Source organism: Symphodus melops, assembly GCF_947650265.1.
Source record: "Symphodus melops genome assembly, chromosome: 5".
Classification (NCBI taxonomy): domain Eukaryota; kingdom Metazoa; phylum Chordata; class Actinopteri; order Labriformes; family Labridae; genus Symphodus; species Symphodus melops.
In genome coordinates, this window is record NC_136695.1 from 11,935,565 (window position 1) to 11,955,943 (window position 20,379).

The 20,379-nt window shown below is 39.5% G+C and overlaps 1 protein-coding gene across 2 annotated transcripts in view; it reads right to left on the reverse strand.

Annotated features, from left to right (window-relative positions):
• The window catches only part of znf236 (zinc finger protein 236), a 59,626-nt gene that overhangs the window by 1,973 nt on the left and 37,274 nt on the right, over window positions 1–20,379 (reverse strand). For both annotated transcript variants that reach the window (XM_079343710.1, XM_079343709.1), the window contains exons 24-31: window positions 18,056–18,287; window positions 17,796–17,969; window positions 15,696–15,854; window positions 10,280–10,437; window positions 9,563–9,691; window positions 8,568–8,762; window positions 5,723–5,852; window positions 2,195–2,368 (exon numbers count right to left, since the gene is read on the reverse strand). In XM_079343710.1, coding sequence (XP_079199836.1) covers window positions 2,195–2,368; window positions 5,723–5,852; window positions 8,568–8,762; window positions 9,563–9,691; window positions 10,280–10,437; window positions 15,696–15,854; window positions 17,796–17,969; window positions 18,056–18,287 — 1,351 coding nt within the window. The remainder of the gene's footprint in view (window positions 1–2,194; window positions 2,369–5,722; window positions 5,853–8,567; window positions 8,763–9,562; window positions 9,692–10,279; window positions 10,438–15,695; window positions 15,855–17,795; window positions 17,970–18,055; window positions 18,288–20,379) is intronic.

Genomic DNA, 20,379 nt, shown 5'->3' on the forward strand with positions numbered 1-20,379 from the left:
CATGATACACGTATAAAGCACATGCATGATTTACGTTAATAGGAAGCGTGCTCAGTTTACAAACAGGCGGACTTGAGAGAAAGGAAAAAAAAAAGGACGTGCAGTCGAGTCTCCGTCTGCACATCGGCGCATGACAGCTATGTTACTGACTGCGCTGCTTTGTTTGATTCACTTTAATGAGATACAGATTTAAATTCATTAAAAAAAAAGAGAGAGAGAGACGAGCAGTTGAGTCCTTGTCCGCACATATTTGTGACTTATTTGGAATCATTTTAGTCAGATAACCATAAAACTGTGGATTTCTCCATAATGAAGGCCGTCAGTGTTGTGTTCCTGCGTTCTCTTGTGCTCGTGCATGAAGTGTACCGTGTCCAAGCACACCTCTCCGTGCCTGAGCGCTCACACTGGCCAAACGAACTGGACTTCAGGGTTGAAGCGTGCTTGAGCACGGTACGGATCGCCCGTGGAGCCGTCACTGTCTGCGTAAAATGTGCAGCTGATCCAACTACAAGATTTTGAGAGATTTTCCAGGATGAGTTGAGAAACTTTACCTGCTGACGGGCACAAAGAAAACCGCTGCATCCCCACCTGTGCATCGTCTGATACGTCAGTGTGACCCAAAGTGGCCGTGACATTAGCGTGTACGTAAGAACTCAAACTCCGAGCATACGTAATAAAACTTGTGCAACACAAGACCCTTTCTGAGCCACCATTTGAAGTGTTTCATGCCCTCGTGTTCCCAGAGAGGCGTCGACCTGTTGCTTGCTTTTTTTTGTGTGTGTAAAAGGTGTAAAAGGAAATCTTTGCCGGGCTGCTTCATAAAAGCTGCCAGACTTCGACAACAAACACATGCAGGTGTTTTTTTTCTTCTTCCTTTTTCAATCCCACATTAAGAGAGCTCCAACTGTGAGATGTGTCCTCTCAGAGATGTGATAAACAAACACACTCTTAAGTGAAAGCTGAGGAGGTGCAAGGACTGACTATTTCCCTCGATATACAAGTTGACCACGTCCAATACAGAATACATTACAGCAAAGACAGAGTTTTAAACACTTTGAATTCATGTCCTTGGAGGAGCAACATATTTATAATACCAAAGCATTAATGCAATTTTTTTTTTTGGAAAGTGGAAATAGCCCTCTCTGTTGTCTCCCTCTTTGTTTGATGCAACTGTAACATTCTAGTTTCACTCGACTCTGAGACCTTTTGTATTTGAAAGAAGAATGTCCTTCAGCCTTTCCTGTACTTTCTGTAATGAATCAAAACGATTTGGGATTACACAGCGTGGCTCACACTCTTTCATCAGCTGCCTGGAGCCTTAATGCCGTACTGGAACACACACTCGCGAGCTCTTTTAAAAGTTGAGGTTAATCACGACTTGAGAGTGTGTTTCGGTGCCACACTGGCCGTTTGTAGTGAGCGTAGCTGGCACCACTAGTGACTGGTCGTGCTGCTACAGATATGAACCTGGTTTTGAACAGTTTGCATTTTACATGACTCGTGTCCAACTTCCTCTCCCTGGTGTTTGCAAACATCTGCAGTGTTCCCATATTCTTTGTTTTCAGTCGTGCTGGCAGTGATGAGAATTTCTCACCCGTGTTGAAACATTGGTATTTAAAAACTAAACGGCGTTAACAGAAGTTTCAACAAATAATACTCAGACATTATCTGAGCTGGAATCAATGTCTAAACGTCTTCACAGACTTTTTAATGACAACCGGAAACCTTTACAAAAGCTAACGCAGCATGGACAACCTGGGCAAATCTGTAACTTATTATGGACTCTCCAGGTGGCTTGTTTGATTCAGAATGTGTTTTTTTTCTGTGATTGAGGTCTTGGACTTGGGTTATCCAAAGAGAGGCTTCAGTCTCAACCTTAACAAAGGGAGACGTTCTGATTTGACATTGCAAGACCTGGGGATGTGTTTGTGTGTGTGTGTGCTCATATCAAAAAAAACAACTGTGCTGTCAGCCTCAAGTAAAAGATGTCATCTTTTCTTTTTTGATCCAGAATATTAAAGAGCTTGTGATGAGAAAGCATTAAAGGAGCAACAGGTACAAAACTGGACAATAAGATGTCGCACAGAGAAAAAAAACAAGGAAAAACAGCTTTCATTTATTTTTCTTTCTCCAGCCGCACAAACAGCCACCCAGTGTTTCATGTTCGAGTGTGATTTGTCGTGATGCTGCTCACCGTAGCCGTGCGCTCTCTTCATGTGATGTTTCATGTTGCTCTTCTGGGTGAACCTGATGCTGCAGACCTCACACTTGAAGGGCTTCTTTCCAGTGTGTTTGACCATGTGGACCTGCAGAGCGCTCTTCTGGTTGAAGGCCTTGTCACACTGAGTGCACTTAAAAGGACGTTCGCCTGCAGCAGAAACAGAATGGATACACGAGGATAAAAACACACAGGGCTGACAGAGTTACTGTGATATTCAAAGTTGTATTTGTGCTTTTCCAAAAAAAAAAAAAAAAAACATGACTGAATTATTGGACTATATGTAATATGAGAATTTAAAAAAAACAAAATAAAAAAAAACAACCATCCATGCTGTAAGAGCTGCACACGTCATGAGCTCCAAATAATGAGAAACGGGACTGTGCTTTCATTTATTCTAGAAAATAAAACCAAAAGTGCTCGGCTGTCGTCCCACATGTTCACACACATTTCCCGCTGTCCATAATGCACTCGGTGTTCATTTGTGCTGTGATATTTAAAATCAGTGTTAAGCACATTGTGTTAATATGAAAGGTGGCTGTGTCAGGATGGCTTAGAAACGTACCAAACACTGATGCTAATCCAAACACACTTTGACAGCTTTATACTTTGCGTCAATCCGGAGAATGAGAACTACGTAAATCAAATGCTGCAGATTAAGGACTCGTCATCCGTGGCCAACGTTATTACATCTTCCTCGAGAACGTCCATTGTTTTTTCAAAATGTTAGCATACAGTAAATAAATGTGGTAAGGTTCAAGGGGATTACTGGCAGGACAAAAAAAAAGCCACAAAAAAACTTATTAAAATCTCTTCAAAGTAAGGCTGCAACCATGTTCAGGGTGAAACGATTTCCTTTAATGCCTTTCATAACATCACAGACTCCAAGGTGACGTCTATCACGGCCCTGTTTTGTTTGATAAGCAGCTTCAGACCTAAATAAATTCTATTTATTTGCATAGAGGACAGAAGGAAGAAGCAAATAGTTCGATGTCTGAAGGTGGAAGCAGTGAACTGATTGGATTGTTTCACTCATCTTTTCTGCTCTACTTCACAGCCTTACCCCCGTTCAGTTGTCAGTCCTTTACAGTCGGCTGCTGACTTCTCCCTCACGTGTCATTCCGGCGACTCCTATTAAAGCTGAGTGCTGAGTCACACTAATAGTCGAGTGCTCACTTCAGTCCCTCGGTGACACTTTTAGAGAATATATTTTGTATCCATTTTAAGCAGGATGTTTGAAGGTGTAGTTTCATTCAAGGTGTTCAGTCTTTGCCACAAAAATGGAGTAAATCGCTTCTGACACTTTTGATAGGTACATTTTATGGTTGTGTGCATCGTATGTATTATGTGCAAAACCACTGAGAACCTTTAGTTGACACGCTTTTCTTCTATTACTTTTTGATGTCTGGGTTTAGCTTTCGGCATTCATCAAGAGGGAATAGTGTCAGGCTATATGGCTGTGACTCAGTGGCTGGTCGCCTCTCAACCAGAGGGTTGGGGGTTCGATCCCCAGGTCCTGCAGCCTCACGTCTGAATGTGTGACTTGACTTTACACAGCAGCCTCTGCCATCAGAGTGTGTGTGTGGATGTGACCTGCAGTGTAAACATGCTCTGAGAAGTCAGAAGAATAGAAAAGTATTACACAAGCTCAAATCCATTTACTATTTTTTAAATTAATCATCCATCATCATTGGACGTCAGCACAATAACAATAAACAAAAGTCTCACTTTATTCTCTCAAGCAAGTTTGTGTCAATGAGCTGATTATTACAAATGTCAAAAATGAATCTTCCATCACTTCTAATGTAACTTTAAACTACTCTGTGCCCAAATTAAATGATTAGATATTAGATAAACTAATAATCTAAAAATGAGATAAACTACCGGGAAAGGCTCCTGCTTAATACGCCATCTTTGATTAAATCCGTCACGCTCCCTTTTCAAGGCTCGTCTTTTCAGTCACTCTCTCAAAGAGCAGCAGTGAAAGATGCAGTAAAGGAACAGTGATGGATGGGTTTGTCCTTAAAGCTTTGTAAAAACATCCCATTGAAGATCTGAATAACAGGGGGAAAAAAAAAAAAAATTCTCTCTGCGTCCACGCGAGAGAATGAACTGAATCTGGCAGGAGGAGTTGATAGCTAATAGATATTAACTCATAGGTGCAGCTCCCTCATGTCAATATTCCTGTCTTTAAGGGACTCTTTTTGTTCATTTAGACATTAAAGGTGTTGTAACAACTCAATGCGCATTTGATGTGAAAAGGAAGACAACAGTGATCTGTTACTCCAGGAAACCCTTTGTGCCCTGAAAGGGGAGCAAACTGATTCAAAAGTCTTCCTCTTGTCCACTGGCAATATTTTTTTTTTTTTACAACATGTTCAACACGTTCAGTGCTGTGTTTCAGATGTACTGCCGTTTGATGCTGATGTAACATTCATGCATGAATGCAGAATGTTTACACAGCTGTGGAACAACCAACTTGTTTCCATGGTGACCAGATGTTCCCCTTCACTCACACAACCATCTACAGTGAGGTGATGCGACACAAGCATCCTCGAAACGAGAACGCTGTCCCAAAAAGTAATTATGGAAATAAATGATCAGAATAAAAAGAAGAACATGACATAGAGGACTAAGTGATTTGATAATTGAAGAAATTAAAGGACAAACTCGTTTCAAACTTTCCCCTCAGTATTTTTAGTCGCAAAAATAAAAGGATTTTGAAAGTCTGCTAAATCTAGAGAGAAAGTTGAAACATCTGCTGTTGACCACTGATGAAGTGGTGTAATACACTGAGCCACGCCTCAGCACACAAAGACGGTTCCCACAGAGTCTCCCAGTGACTTTGACCGTTGATCTTGCAAATCAAATCAGTCCAAGTAGATATTTGTGCAGAATCTGAAACTATTCCCACCAGGCATTCACATCCCACAGAGTTTCCCACAGACTGACAGTGAAGCTGTGGTTATTATGGTGTTGGCGGGTCTATAGCTATTATATCTATATTAGAAATATTTTGACCCTAAAAAAAAAATCACATACGCAGGCTGACATTTAGCAGGCAAGGTCACTCTGCAGTCATGTATAAGAGCAGAGAAAGTGCCCATTACTCTGCCTCTAATGCTGTTATTGACTCATCTCACAACATCAGAACCAATAGGATCACACTGAGAGGATTTTCTTTGATGGGTTTTAAAAAAACAAACATCTGTTATGAAAACCCCTCCGGGGCGTTGCATAGATAGCATGCTCCCAAGAATAGGACGGAATTCAGGTCATAGTGACTCTGACCTGTGACTGTTGAAATGAACTCAGCTCATCCTTATTTCACAGCGGATGTTTGTGCAAAGTTTGACGACTTGCTGCCCGAGCCTTCCCCAGATATGACAAGAAGAGGGCAGACAAGAGGTGCGAGCAGAGAGAAGACAACACAGGCTATTTTTTTTTTTTTTTTTTTATGTTGCTATGACAGCGCTGTGATGACTTGCTCCGTCATCCTCGTACCTGTATGTGTGCGGTTGTGTCGTTCCAGCTGGCTGCGCTTGGCGAAGGCTTTGGCGCAGGAGGAGCAGTTGAAGACTCGGGGTTTCTGGGAGCTCGGTGACGGACCCGGCTGGTGCACTCGCTCGTGTTCCTGTAGACAGTAACAAAATAATTAAAAAGCTTGAAGTCAACGAAGTCTTTGATCCAGAACATAGATGAGCTGTCTGTCATTTTCTACTTTGAGAATATGAGACATACTGTAAATTTGAGCACTAATCACAGACTCTTATTGGCTGATCACTCTCACAACGACCTTTAAGGAGGCTTTGAGTCTTGAATCTTTTCTTCACGGGGTTATCATTATTAAAAAAAAATGGACCTGCGGGCCACCGTACAGGTTACACTAAAGGTTCTGGTAAAAAGTGAAGCATCCCCCCAAATCTGAAATGTCAACTTAAAGTCAAACTGTCGACATTGAATTAGAAATAGGGTCACATTTCACCTCAAAGTCTCAAAGCTGCAGTGAACAAACTTTTTAGAAAGAAACAAAGATGATACAATCTGATGAAACTGAGAGTTTTGTTTACTGTTTGACTGTCATATTTATGAAGGACTGAAGGAACTTCACCAGAATACTGACAATTATAAAAAAAAAGCAGACAGGCCCACAGGATATGGAAACAAAGGCATAAATAACATGTCGGCTGATATCAAAAATGGCTCTGCTTGTGCAGTAATTGCATCAAGCCGAAAAGGAGATTAAAGAATTTGGAGGCTGTTTGGGGTCATGTAAGAGTTTCGGTTTATTAAAAGCACCCTGGGTTAGTTTGAGAAAAACAAAAAAACTTTCAAATACAACAACAAAAATTCTATGCTTCTGTTCATTAAAGGTTATTTTGTCACCAAGAAATACAGCAGGGCTTTCTTACAACAAGGCATGATGTGTGTTTTCTCAATATCAAGATAGAGCAGTAGCTTAGCTTTAAACAACAACTTCAATCTAGGGTCTCATCTCATCAGGGGTCTGCTAAATATCAAGGGCCAAACCCCCCCCCACCTCCATGTCTGTGTCCCGTCCGTGTCCTATTCAGTGGCGGCTGAAAGTTCTGATCTGAGACATGCTCGGTCAGGCCCTCGGTGCCTTCCCCACAGGACGGGGCCATCGCTATTGTCTTTAATTTTATTTATTTATTTTATTTTTTATTAATATTTGTATTATTATTATTATCTTTTTGTTTGGCTTTGTTATGTTTTGTCTTGTTGCGGATGGCTGTCTTTGTGTGTTATATAAAATATAATAATAATAAAAAAAATCAGTCTACGTGAGGCTTAAACAGATGAGATTCAGCCGGTTAAATTGTGATGCTTTTATTCTATTTTGTTGCAGCCGCTTCAATTAAAGAGTCTTTATGCAAAGCGTCCCAAAATGATCATTTTAAAACATGTGGTCACATGTCTTGAAGTTTAATTAAATTAGCGCTTCAAAAATGAATCCTTGAACCTTGAAATGAGTTAGCATTTAGCACTTTCAGTTCTCCCATCTAAAACACAACACTTGAGACGCAGGTCCTTAGTTAATGAGCAGATGTTTTCAGAGATATTTAATGTCACAGTGCAGAAGAAGTGGGAAGCTTACTGATGGGGAAGTTGAAGTCATGCGATTGATGTACCTCCTGTCTGAGTAAATTTGAGTTGAGGAAAAAAAAAAAAGAAGCTAATCGAAAGCAACCAGTTAGTCGAAAACTAAGGATGAGGATTCGAAGCTTGATCCAAAGGCAAGTGGAGATGGTTGAAGAGTCTTTAAGACATTTCACCTCTCATCTGAAAGGCTGTTCAAACTGAAGAGGACTTTCAGATGACGACAGGTGAAATGTCTTCAAGAGCTTCAACCATCTCCAGTTGCTTTTGGATCAAGCTTCCTATGACTATGACCTGGATGAATAAGAACCTCCACATAAATAATGAATTAAAGCACTACATGGGCATATTACACAAATCCATTCCTCAAATTAAAAAGCCATTTGACTTTCATACTGTATTTAAACAGAAAAGGATTATTATTTCAGGGTTGGACGAGTGAAAAACAACAGCCCTCTTAATTTATATTCCACTGCACTGTGCCTTTAAATAATCTTAAATCAACAGCTCTTATTGAAGACTAATGAGCACCCAGAGGACTGGGAGAGGATAAGGCTCGGTCATTCAGAGTGTAATACCCACCACTTCTCAGCCTCCTTTCTATTCAGTGTGAAATTATTGCTAAGAAAGCCTGTAGTACAACGGCTTCCAGAGGAAATATGGCATATAGTTTGGAAAGAGCTTTTATATAATCCCTTTGCTCCTTATCATCCCTGCTCTGATCTGAGAGCCCTGGCATTTATGTCCTAGAGTGTCTCACCCACATTATGAGGATCGTGAGTAAAGAAAAGTAGCTGTGCTCCTCGCCCCAAGTCAACTGCAAAATACCTCTCACTTTAAGTGTTTTTTGATGCAGAGAGCGACACTCTGTAAGAGCCGACCTTAAATGCCACTTGATGAATTACTCGTATTTTTGCTTGAAATGGTAAGGAACATTTTGTTAATGGTATCCCATCTCTCATCTGCTTCTTGAATCTAATGTTTTTTTTTATTTTTTTTATAGCCTGAGGTGGAAGATACGGTGACTAAAGATAATGTTTGCGCTCAGATTCTTGAGTTACAATTTCCGAAAAATTTCAGAGAACTCATTCGTCGGATTAACTCATATGTTATCTAAAAGATCTCTTTAAATAAATGGCCGTTGCTGAAAAAAAAAAAAGCCGCATTCAATGAAATACGCAAACATTTAAAGCCAGTTAAACACAACATCTTGAATGAGAGTTATTACCTTCAGGTGTGTCGCTCTCTTAAAGGCCTTGTTACAGAGGCTGCAGACGTGACAGCGGTCCTTGCCGTGAGCTTGTCTACAGTGGCGTCGCAGTGTGTTGACGCTCTCGAATGCCTCATTGCAGTAGTAACACTGGTTCCGATTATCCACCTCTGTGTGGCCAGACTTCCCGCCCTTATGGCTCTCTACAGTAATCTGGATAACACAAACACAACAAGTTACTGACAGATGTGCAAATACTCACAAAAGATCACACCTACAAAAGCTGTGAGAATAACTTCAATCAGACCAGTTTTGTTTAAAAATGTAAATCTCAATAATATATATTTTTTGAATAGTTCATTTTTTTTAAACGTCAACCAATCTTTTATTGTGTGTAATCATGATTTTTAAGAAAAAAAAAAAAAAAAGCTTTTACTTTTCAAAAATATCTGCAAACTAAAAATGCAAAGAAAGCTTTGAAAGTAGCCTGTTGCAAAACAGCCCACACAGATGATTTGGGATTTCAAGGTGCCATGTCAGATATAAAAACGATCAGCATGCATCAGCATGTGGAGGCCCCTATAACACAACATCATGGATGCAAACACTCAGTTTCATTCGTACTTTGCACAGTTTAAGCTGTTTTCAAAGAACTTGAATGCATATGCATAATGTTGAGCTTGCCATTACTGTGTGAGAATAAAAAATAATAATTGGATTAAAACTAATAACAGCATTAAGGTCTCTAAAATTAATCACACATGGGCACGCTTTTACATTGACGGCACTAATATGTTAATCGTCTCGCCTCTGAATCCATTCATGTCAGCCTCAAAGTTAATTAGCTGACATTTTCTGAAAACACGCTATCCATCACTGCAGATTGTAGGGTTAATTGTGATGCCATCTTAAGCAGAGAGTCAGACATGTTTAACCCCTCATTTGTTCGAAAGATACTCAACCCCTGGATACGTTACATTTCACATTTCACAATACTAGAGGAACACACTCACATTGTATCCATTGTCAGACACTCCATTGGTGGATTGAGGATGGTGGCTGACCAGAATGACCTGCTGGCCTGAGCTGCCTGGCTGTCCTGATAGACCAGAATCATTCAGCACTGCAGGATATCCTGGACCCTAAAGATTTAAAAACACTGGTAAGAAAGCTGATCATATATATATAAAGCTATCATGACATCGTGTTATTACATGATATATATAAAGCTATCATGACATCGTGTTATTACATGATATATATAAAGCTATCATGACATCGTGTTATTACATGATATATATATATAAAGCTATCATGACATCGTGTTATTACATGATATATATAAAGCTATCATGACATCGTGTTATTACATGATATATATAAAGCTATCATGACATCGTGTTATTACATGATATATATATATATAAAGCTATCATGACATCGTGTTATTACATGATATATATATATATATATATATATATATATATATATATATATATATATATATATATATATATAGGGGCTTAGAGGGGCTTATAGGCATGATAAAAATACACAATCAGAGTGTATTTTGAAAAATGAACTTCACAGACATTTTTGGGGGAGCTCTGAGACTTATTTCAACTTGTTCAAAAGGAGTATATGTCACCTTTAAAAAATTTCATGATTCCAATTAAAGGCTACAAATAAATTCTACATGTTTGTTGATGTGTACTATGGATGTAGTTTACCTGTGTATTGAGATTTAGGGTAACTCCATCCAGCATACCCTGAGCATCAGCCAGTGTCAGTGTGACACTGCTATCATTTGCCACACCTCCTGGGGACATTACTAGGCTCTGGGAAGAAACAGTGTGTGATAGGGTGGTGCTCGGTGGCAGGCTGGTAACTATCAAGAGAGAGAAAAAGGCAAGGTAAGAGAGAGCTTGTACACCAATACCAGCCAGAGATGTATTCCTTTGGTGGAAAACGTGTAAAGACTGTGTATCAACAACAGGATTTCTTTAAATTGGTACCATTACAGGCCATTAAACGGAACAGCTGTGGAATGAGACCTTTAAGAATGATGATCTTATTTTGTGTTTACAGTGATTACTTTAAGGAAGGAGCAGCCAGAGTAACAAGGAAAGTTGTGACAGGTATGCCTCTACCTTGTGCATGGTCGTTCTTGTTACTATTGTTGTTGTAAGAAAACTATATATACACGATACTTGCACTATGAGTTTAGATCACATCATGTCATGAAAGAAGAAAATCTAAACCTGCTGTATTAAACCACACCTGAAATCATTGACAGAGACCTGGGGTGTTTCAAACTCTCCAGAGATGAGAATGATTCATCATTTTTTTTTAAATCAGACATTACTTCAAATTTTACTCTATTGAAAGTCAATGTTTCATTTACACTTAATTATTCCTCAAATAAACAGACCTTTCATCCTCAGCCAGACGGCTGTCATTTAGCTCCTTGTAATAATGAAACACAAGAAACTAAACAAATGCTTTCGAAGGTGAGTGATGGATTCATTCTAGAGATGATTGAATTTAATTAATTGTGTATTAATAAAACATATCACTCTGCTCTAGAATGGTTTGTAAGGTTAAAGCCCCCCATCTAAATTGAACTGAGTGGGTGTTGTGTACAGACTGTCAGGCTGACTCTAAACTGTCTATAGTTGTTAAAGGTGGCTTCCAAAGTCGTCCTGGTGATTTGATGCTTTCTACAACGACAACAACAACATCCATATATCATTTACTTCGCCAAGAAAGAATGCTTATCATATTATCAGTTATTGAGGTGTATGCTTGCATGGTTCGTCGAGCTCAGGTTGAAGCACATTTACATACAGAGTCAAAGGAACGCTTCAGTCTAATCAATAAAGCTGATATGCTCTTAGTGCCTCTGAGAAGCAGCAGGGAATGTTTTTCACTTGAGTTGAGAGACTGGGAGAGAGTAATGAAGAGAGGGAGAAGAGAGTGGAAATCTGATTAAGCTTCTTAGGTGACAGACATCCAGCCGACAGAACAATCAAGAAGCCATCTCTCACAAAACAAATCATATTTGTACACTTCACAGCACACAAGCCCATTTTTTGTTATCCCTGAGCAGTAAGTACCAATCATTCTTATTTGATTTTTCCCACACGCAGGTGCCAATCTTTCGGATAGATTCATGTTGAGCACACATTCAGTGCCCTATTCATTTTCAGAAAGAAAATTCTTTATTTGTCCTTTCAGCACAAGTACAATGAATGAAGCCCAGGTATATGTGGCCCATTGATAGGAAGTTCAAACTAACTACCAGCCACCCTCAGTACGATTAATGCGATTAATTAACTACGATTAATAATTTTGTGGTGATAAGAAAATGCTTGTTTGCATTTATTTTGGATGAAGGAGGGACATTTTGCAAACACGACTTTTTTAAATCATGAAGAAAAGAAAATAGAAATGGAAGATATGAGTTGTAGCTTTAATATCGTAGCTGTGATACTCTCTTTAATATATACTTATTAATCCCACTTCATATTGTTTTTACAAAAATGAAAAACATAATCACATAAGCCATTTTTACATTATGCACTCCAGATAATATTTAGATAATTACTATTGGCTCGAGGTGAATTATCAGGAGAATATACTGTGGCGTTCTGGTTGCTATGTAAACCAATTACTAACCAATCTGATTTAAACACATTCACAAGCCTCTCATGTAGCAGCGGGAGCAACTTGGGGCTACATTTTTTTTTCCCAAGGACACATCTGAATTGTGGCTGCAGTAGCTGGGGATCAAACCCTCGACCTTCTGTTTGAGAGACGGCCAACATTAACCAAAGGGCCAAAGCCGTCCCTTTCTGTTAGGTTTCATTGAAAGGTTATTAAACTAGACTAAAACACAGGTTAAAAAAAGCAGCTATACGCATTTACTGAAACCTGAATGACTAGAAATAAGAGGTTGCCTTTCTTTACTCTTAGAAACAATAATAATAATATACTGCTAATACTGCTGGTAATATCCTGTGTGTCAGAGGATCGACTTTAAAATCTTACTACTGGTCTATAAAGCATTAAATGGTCTTGGCCCCAAGTACATGTCAGATCTACTTGTAGAATATAAAACATCCAGACCGCTCAGGTCCTCAGAAAGAAGTTTACTCAGTGTTCCCAGAGTCAGAACCAAACAAGGTGAAGCAGCGTTTAGTCACTACGCTCCTCAACTGTGGAACAAACTCCCTGAACAACTGAGGACTGCCGGCACACTCAACTCCTTTAAATCAGGCCTTAAAACTTTGTTATTCGCTCAGGCTTTCAATTAGAGATATACTGTCTGCCTTACTGCAACACATTCTTCCTTTTTTAATAGTTTTAACAGCTGTTCCTTTATCGAGTATTTTCACCTGCATCCCCATCTTTTAATGCTGTTTTAATGTTTTTCTGTTTTTATGTCTGTAAAGCACTGTGAATTGCCTCGTGTCTGAACAGTGCTATATAAATAAACTTGCCTTGCCTTGCCTTACTGTAAATGAGAACTGCAGTAGCACATTGGAAAGGGCGTAGTCCATTTAGAGTCCAGGAACATCATTCTCTCCATCATCATGTGATGTGACGTTTAGTTTCAATTGTCCACTGAGGTATGTGTGGCTCAAAAGATCTATTCAAGCATGAAAATCTACCTTTGGGCTATTGCAGCTTCATAAATGTCTTTATTGGCTCTATATTGTGGAAACATACATGTGCATGCTGTTTGATAACAAAGGGCATTGATTGAAGGACTGTTGATCCCCTCCACCAATTGGTGAGACATCTCAAGTTGTGTAAGCAAGGGAAGCTCTTCTGAGCCATTAAAGGAATATGAGCTAAAGTCACTCTCGTGCAGTGGCCTGTGAGTCATGCCTGTCATGTGGTCTTTGTTTTTGAAAAAGCTGCAGCATACTGCTGTTTTGTTGAACCCTGTTAGTCACTCCCCCTGTCATTTCTGACAGACAGAAAACGTCATCAGTCACACATACAAAAAAAAAATCTCTGTGTTTTTGTTAAGATTTATGATGTGACTTATTATCTGGTGTTTAATCCAGCAAGAGTTGAATCTCATCCGACGGAAATTCCTCTTCTTTATCCGATGGGGGAGCCTACATAGGCTTAATGCAGTGCAGGTAAGGACCTCTAACTAAGTGTGGGTGTTCACTCCATTAAATGGGTAACCATTAGTACGGCTCAAGGTGGTAATCGTGGTGATATATGCATTGCAGCCAGCTGGGTACATCCTACTTTTTAAAAAAATAAACAAATTATAGGCTTAAAGTGGGAAGGAGATCAAGACCGAGGGCAGATGGTCACTAATGATGGCTCCATGCAGGTCAAATGTGGCAGCTGGCTGTTCAAGACACTTTTTGTCCCACAGAGATTCAATATCAAATAAATAATAAAACTAAACTACCCTAAGAATACAAAGAGTCCAATATGGGAATTTTCATAAAAGGTAACAAATAAGGTTGTGGTATCGTGCCGCATGCATTTAACTCTAAGCAGAATGTTAGCATCCTATTTGGCCAAAACAGTATAGTGAAATTTAATCTTTAGTTATACACTGATCTTTTATGCAATAAAACAAGTATACTTGCTAGTATCATGGATCCAAACAAGGACAGAAATAACTATGCATGCTAAAAAGTGTTCCCATCCAGTCTGCTAACCATAACTTAAGTGTTCCACTGTGGGAGATTAGCCAGCTAGCTGTAGCTTGTCTTTCCATGTAAACCGCTTTATCTGTTTTATTTCCTTTGTTAATTGTTTTGCACCAATACACACAGACAATTTCCTTGCATGTGTTAAAGTACTTTGCAATAAAACCCAATTCTGATTCAGAAGCTATCTAGTAATATTTCCCGTGGCATTTGGCTGTCAAAAACCCACTGAGGCTTCATTGTTGGTAACCATCCTTTTTGGTATGACACGGATTACTCCTTGGGACTTTTATCCTATTATGTTGTTATGTTATTTGGTCATGGCTAAATAAATCTAAGCTGATCCACAAGTCTGTTTGACAATGTTCTCCTCATTCATTCAACACATACATGGAAACCCCCACCTTACACTTGCTTTACTCCGCGTTATGGGGATCCAGCTATTTATTATAGTGAGGATGGGTCGTTATTTATATTTTCCTGGAAAACTGACTCAAATCCTCTAGTAGTCTATGATAGTTAGTGTCAGCAGAGAATGACAGGCCAGCTGTCCTTCTAAACTTTCTATCTATTGACACATTGGCAAAGTCATTCAAGGTCATGTATAAAGCATTACATCATTACAGTTTATTTTAGTGCCTTTAAACACAATCAGATACAGTTATTATTACACTCTTGAGGAGTAGCAGGATTCTTTGGGTTTAAGCGGGTAAATATGACTCCCAACTCATTTTAGTATATAAGAGTGTAAGATGTATTTCTTTGCTGTAAAAATCCCTTCTCAGTCTGCTTTCTTTCTAAAAAAAAAGTGCTCTAACTAAGCTCAGTGACTGTTGTAATATTGCTGTCCCCATCTATAAACTCACAACGCGTGTCAGTGTTGTGAAAGCGCGGCACAGCGGGAGCTCCGTCTAGGCACACAGTCAGACATGCACACGCACACAGTGTTGTACTTTCCTGCTGGCCCTGCTGAAACCATTCCACACTCTGTAAAGACTTGGTTTCTACTTCTGAGCATGGCATCGAGCCTTTGCCATTACACCTTTGTGACATTCAGATTGAAGGCGAAATGTCACAGGGGCGTAAGCTTTGAGGCTTGAAATGGCAGTCTGAACAGGAATAATCACTGATTGCAAAGCTGGCAGTGAGTTAAGAGACAGGGTTTTGTTGACAAGGTGTATCATTACTTGTTACTTAAAAAATGTTCTGCCAATTTGAAACTCACGGTGGCATTTTGACTTCAAGTCAAGTACATCAAAGAGGAGTTTTCCACAGGCTGAGAAGTGTTTTAATTAAACACAAAAGGTCACAAAATAACTTTCACTGTCTGATTGAAGAACAAGACAGACTATCGGCTTCAGGGACTGAACACCATCATATTATCCTGTTTAACAAATGACAGGACATTTTTTTTCACTCACATTTTGACACAAAACCCCCCCGTGGCGTTACTCATCCTTACCTGTCATTCCAGTGTTGGCCGGACTCTGAGGTAGCAGGTGGTCATTTGTGATGGTCAGGGTAGCATTAGTGGGCTGGCTGTTGAGTGTAGATGCTAGCCTGATGCTGCCGTTGATCTCAGCGCCATTTGGGTTGCTATGCTGGGCAAGCAGATCCTGACCTGCGAAAAAAAGAAATTATTCCACAATCAAAAACATGAAGCTCTTTTTTTCACATGCATTCACTCTCTATGCTGTGGTGGTTTTGTTGTCAGGAATATGAAGTCATTGTGGCTTATAAGAGGAAGAAAAGAATTAGGTGCACCTCTGAAAGATGTTATACGCACATAGATAAAATGACAGAGACTGTAAATTACTTTAGATATTTAGTTTGGAACCTCTTGACTATGATTTATCTCCATGGCTTTACGACTGCATCCAATTTATGAACAAAAATCCATAAACTGTGAACAAAAAATAAAATATAATAACTGAATGTCTTGCCATAACCTTACCCTGAAGAAAAATGGAAACCACAAACACCACAGAATGCTAAATGGAGGTAGGCTGAGGAGTGCCGGGAAGAATCTCTGAGCTCCAGTCACACGGGCACTGAATGATCTACGATGTTTTGAAGGAGCTCAGACACTAACTACATCGACACACTGAACTACATATATCCTTGGCTTCTATATATGACCAAAATGCTGGTTTGTAGAGAAGGTGCATCACTCAAAAGCTCGGATGCTGAAGCTTTTGATCTTGTTCGGTGATGGCGGCTTCAAAATGTAAGAAAGGGCCATGAGTTATTAGTGTGTCAGTTTTCTTTTCTCTCTTCCTGCAAACATGCTTGCCTGCACGAGGAAATCAATAAAGGTGTTTGGGATCCTACAGGGATGTTTCCTTATCCATTTGTTATTGTTTGATTGGTTCTGTAGCCGGGAAAAGACAAGGTCATGGTCCACAGCGTGATGCTGCTGTATTCACAGCGGTTAAAAGAAGTGTTTGGCTACTTTGCTTTGGTTTGAGAAATACTCCCAGACTACCAACCAAAAATATCTTGTTGAAAGGGGTAATCTACAAGAGTATATAATATTCAAGATGAATAATGAATGAAACATGTTTTCAGCGTGATAATGCGTTTTTGAGCCAATGCTACGTGGCTCTTAGCATCAAAAGTCTTCAGTCTTTAAAATGTTACCATACTTCTGTTTAACAAGGAAAAATTCATGTACACTCATTACACTGAATTACGACACATTTGGTTTCAAATAGACGATAATTGAAGAAAGTAAATTTTCCCATTCAAATCCTCCATTGACATTTCACAAATCCTTTTTATCAAGCGATTGAAGCCTGTAACCAAGACAACCAGCTACCCCGACACTCAAGACTATTTTATTCGACGCCAAATCAGCATTAATAAAGAAAAAAAAAACAAAAACAAAGGTACAAGACAATGAACTTAATTTTCATCCCGAGTCAAGGAACTACCAATCCCACAATCCATTGCAAATGAATCCTCACATTCTTAAATGTAAATCTAGTAGTTATCCTGGTGTTCATACTGTTAATACAAGTGTTGTACTATCTTCTAGTTTGTGTTGTGAAATGTACACATTCCCTGCTGTATAATAAGGTTATCAGTACATTTCGTGTTAGCTAACTAACTAGCTAGCTAGCCTGCCAACGAAACTATCCATTCAAAATGGGGGCAGAGTTGGCAAGAAACATTGCCAATGGTAACAGGGAGCTTCACCAATCAGAGACGTTGCGCTGACACTGTATGATGATGCAGTGTTTCTTTTACCTATTTCACAAATAAACTTTATTTTTCTGAAACTAGGTTGATATCATTCAAACTTGGCTCTCCTACAGAAGCATAAACTATCATTTCACACTCAGGTAGCTAGGGATCAGTCTACCTCGGATGATTATGAAGTGATGGCTTCTAATCAAACTGTCTGTAGAGAAAATGAATGGGATTGTTACTTCCACACTGTTGAGCTCTGCTGTTGTGTAGACAAAAGCATTTGAGCTGAGTATGACAAAGGAAATATAAAACTGTCGCTGTGAATTATGACATTCCACCACTGAGCTGCGTTGTATAAAGTTGTTCACACCTGATATGGTGAGGGTGATCTCCTGAGGGTTTCCTGCAGCAGCGCTGGCACAAGATGCTGAAGCGAGGGCTTGAGTCAGGCTGGAATTGTTGATGGTCAGTGTGATCTCTTGACCGCCGCCACCTCCAGCTACCAGCCCGGAGCTGCCCATCACATGGCTTAGATCCTGAGAACCTGGAGGATCCAATGAAAAAACAAAAACACCCTTTAGCTATCTGAGTCATGTCATGTCAAAGAGCGCCACGTCATCACATGTATACCTGAAGCATCCTGCTCAGAAAGACCGGCCATGGTGACTTGAGCAGGGTTAAGGGCGGAGGGCGGCAGGGCCAGGCTGGTCAGCGGGTGGAGGACCACATTTGCAGATACCGAGGGGTCAGAGGTGGACATGAGCTGGCTCCCAGAGTTGGAGACGAGACCAGTATCAACGCTGAGGGGTTGAGAGAGGAGGCCGCCTTGTTGTAATGTCTGCTGCAGGAGCGCGGGGTCAATCTGTCAGAGAAAGCAAAAGATGTGTATGTAATTCGCACTGCTCATCTCTGTACATGGGGTAAACTATAAACACACAAAGACCAGTTTTATAAATACACCTTTAAACTAAAAAAGCTTAAATTTTCATTTTAAATGTAACTTTTTTATTGTGTTTTTATTTTGATTTATCTGTTGTCCTTGTACATGTGGGACGTGTTGTCTTCTGTGTGCTCCTCCTCAAAAAACTAATGTTCCCTCGTGGGACAATAAAGAATCTGAATGCGTCCCGTGCCAATAAAACCCATTTATAATGCAATGATATAAATGTAAATGTAAATTAATCATTTCAACGAAAGATTCAATGAGCTTGGGATGACGAAGAAGGGGCTGGTATTTGTAGAAATGTATCAGGGCACAGCAACAGTCAGAGGTGAGATATTTGCTTCCTGGAAAACATTTCAGGAACAAAATGCCACATAGTCTTTTTTAGCTTCCAATCCATGGACTGACTTTCAGTTCAAGAAGTCAGATGACTAGAGGGAATAAGCGCTTTTAAAAGTTGTGTTGCCAAATAAATACTATGAATAGATGTGTGGGGTTATTCATTGCCAATGCTTCTCTATTTAAACTGTACCACTTTTTTTTATTTCATGATACAGGTCTGCTCCTAATATGTTCTGGAATGTTGTTGTACAAAATGATTCCTGAAGATACTGAATCCTTTTGGTTGAACAAAATCAAACAAATTCTAGGATTAATCTATCAATCAAACGTATAAGAATTGGATACACTTCATCCCAACTGTGCAGATTACAGATTTATTGTTTTGTTTTGTTTTTACAGCTGATTAAACAAAACTCGTGGCTTCCGATGAAGCAGCTCTGTTCTGTCTTGTTCTGGGATCACTCCTCCAGTTTAGGCTGCACGTCCGAGCCGACTAAAATAAACAGCCAGTTTACATTTGAAGAGCTGACGCCACATGATGTCATGAACAGAACAGTGACACTCCTCATTTCTTGGTTAGAAACAAATCGATGAATTGCAGCACAGTGTTGACACTGTGCTTTTGTATTCACAGTTAATAATTTAAATGTGTCCCTCAGAGGCCCTTTATTAACATCTATCAACAGAAAATGAAGCAACTCGACTCCTAATATTTTTGCACACTTTTAATCTGTGGGAGTAATTGAGTGAAATGGTTTCGGATGAGATGATAATACACCCTGGAAAGAATGAAAAAGTGGGCTTCTTCAGCTGCTCAATTAACTAATGAAGATGAAGGAAAGACGAGAGCGTTTTGAAAAGGCTAAAGTATTAACAAACAAGTCACACAAAACAAACTGAATCATTTCCCTGACATTGGGTTCATTAAACAGCAACAATGAAATGGTTCAAAGACCTTTTACACTTTAAAGCGTAAACAAGTCTCAACTACTGATCCACATTGAATTCATAAACAAAGTTCTTTTAGAAATGTTGAGCGTAGAAAAGTTGGGTATGGCAGAAAAAAAATGAGTTTATGTTTACCTACATTATGAATGACCACAGCAGATAACGCTTATACAAGAGAAATATTAAACCATTAAACACTTAAATAGCCCATATGTAATGTCTCTGTACAGTATATAAGCTTTACTTTACTGGCTTATCATCCATTAACCACTGCAGAGTTTTAGATTTTTGATGTATTACCGCTCAGCCATAAGTTACAGCACGGGGTCGCCATGGAAATTCTGTCTCACCTTAACATTCAGTCGACATAACGACAGGCTTTAGAGCCGAAGCTGAGGTGGGGTTTAAGCCTCGTGACTAACCATTACATCGCACCCACCTGTCAATCACGTCAGCTACGTTCCTAACCATGGATAACGCACATCGTTCGTAGACAATTTAGACAATGATGGTTCAAACTCTCATACACTATGTGAAGCTCTGACTGAAGAGACAGAAAGTAATTCAGGAATAAGCCCGTTAAATAGACATGACCTTCTCTGAGTCCTTCTCTAAGCGGTGCTTCAAATTCATTTCATGAGAAATAAGTTCCATTTTGTAATAGTAATAAAAAGGCAGCTCCACTTACAGAGAACTTGATGCCTTGCCTAAATAAGGTCAT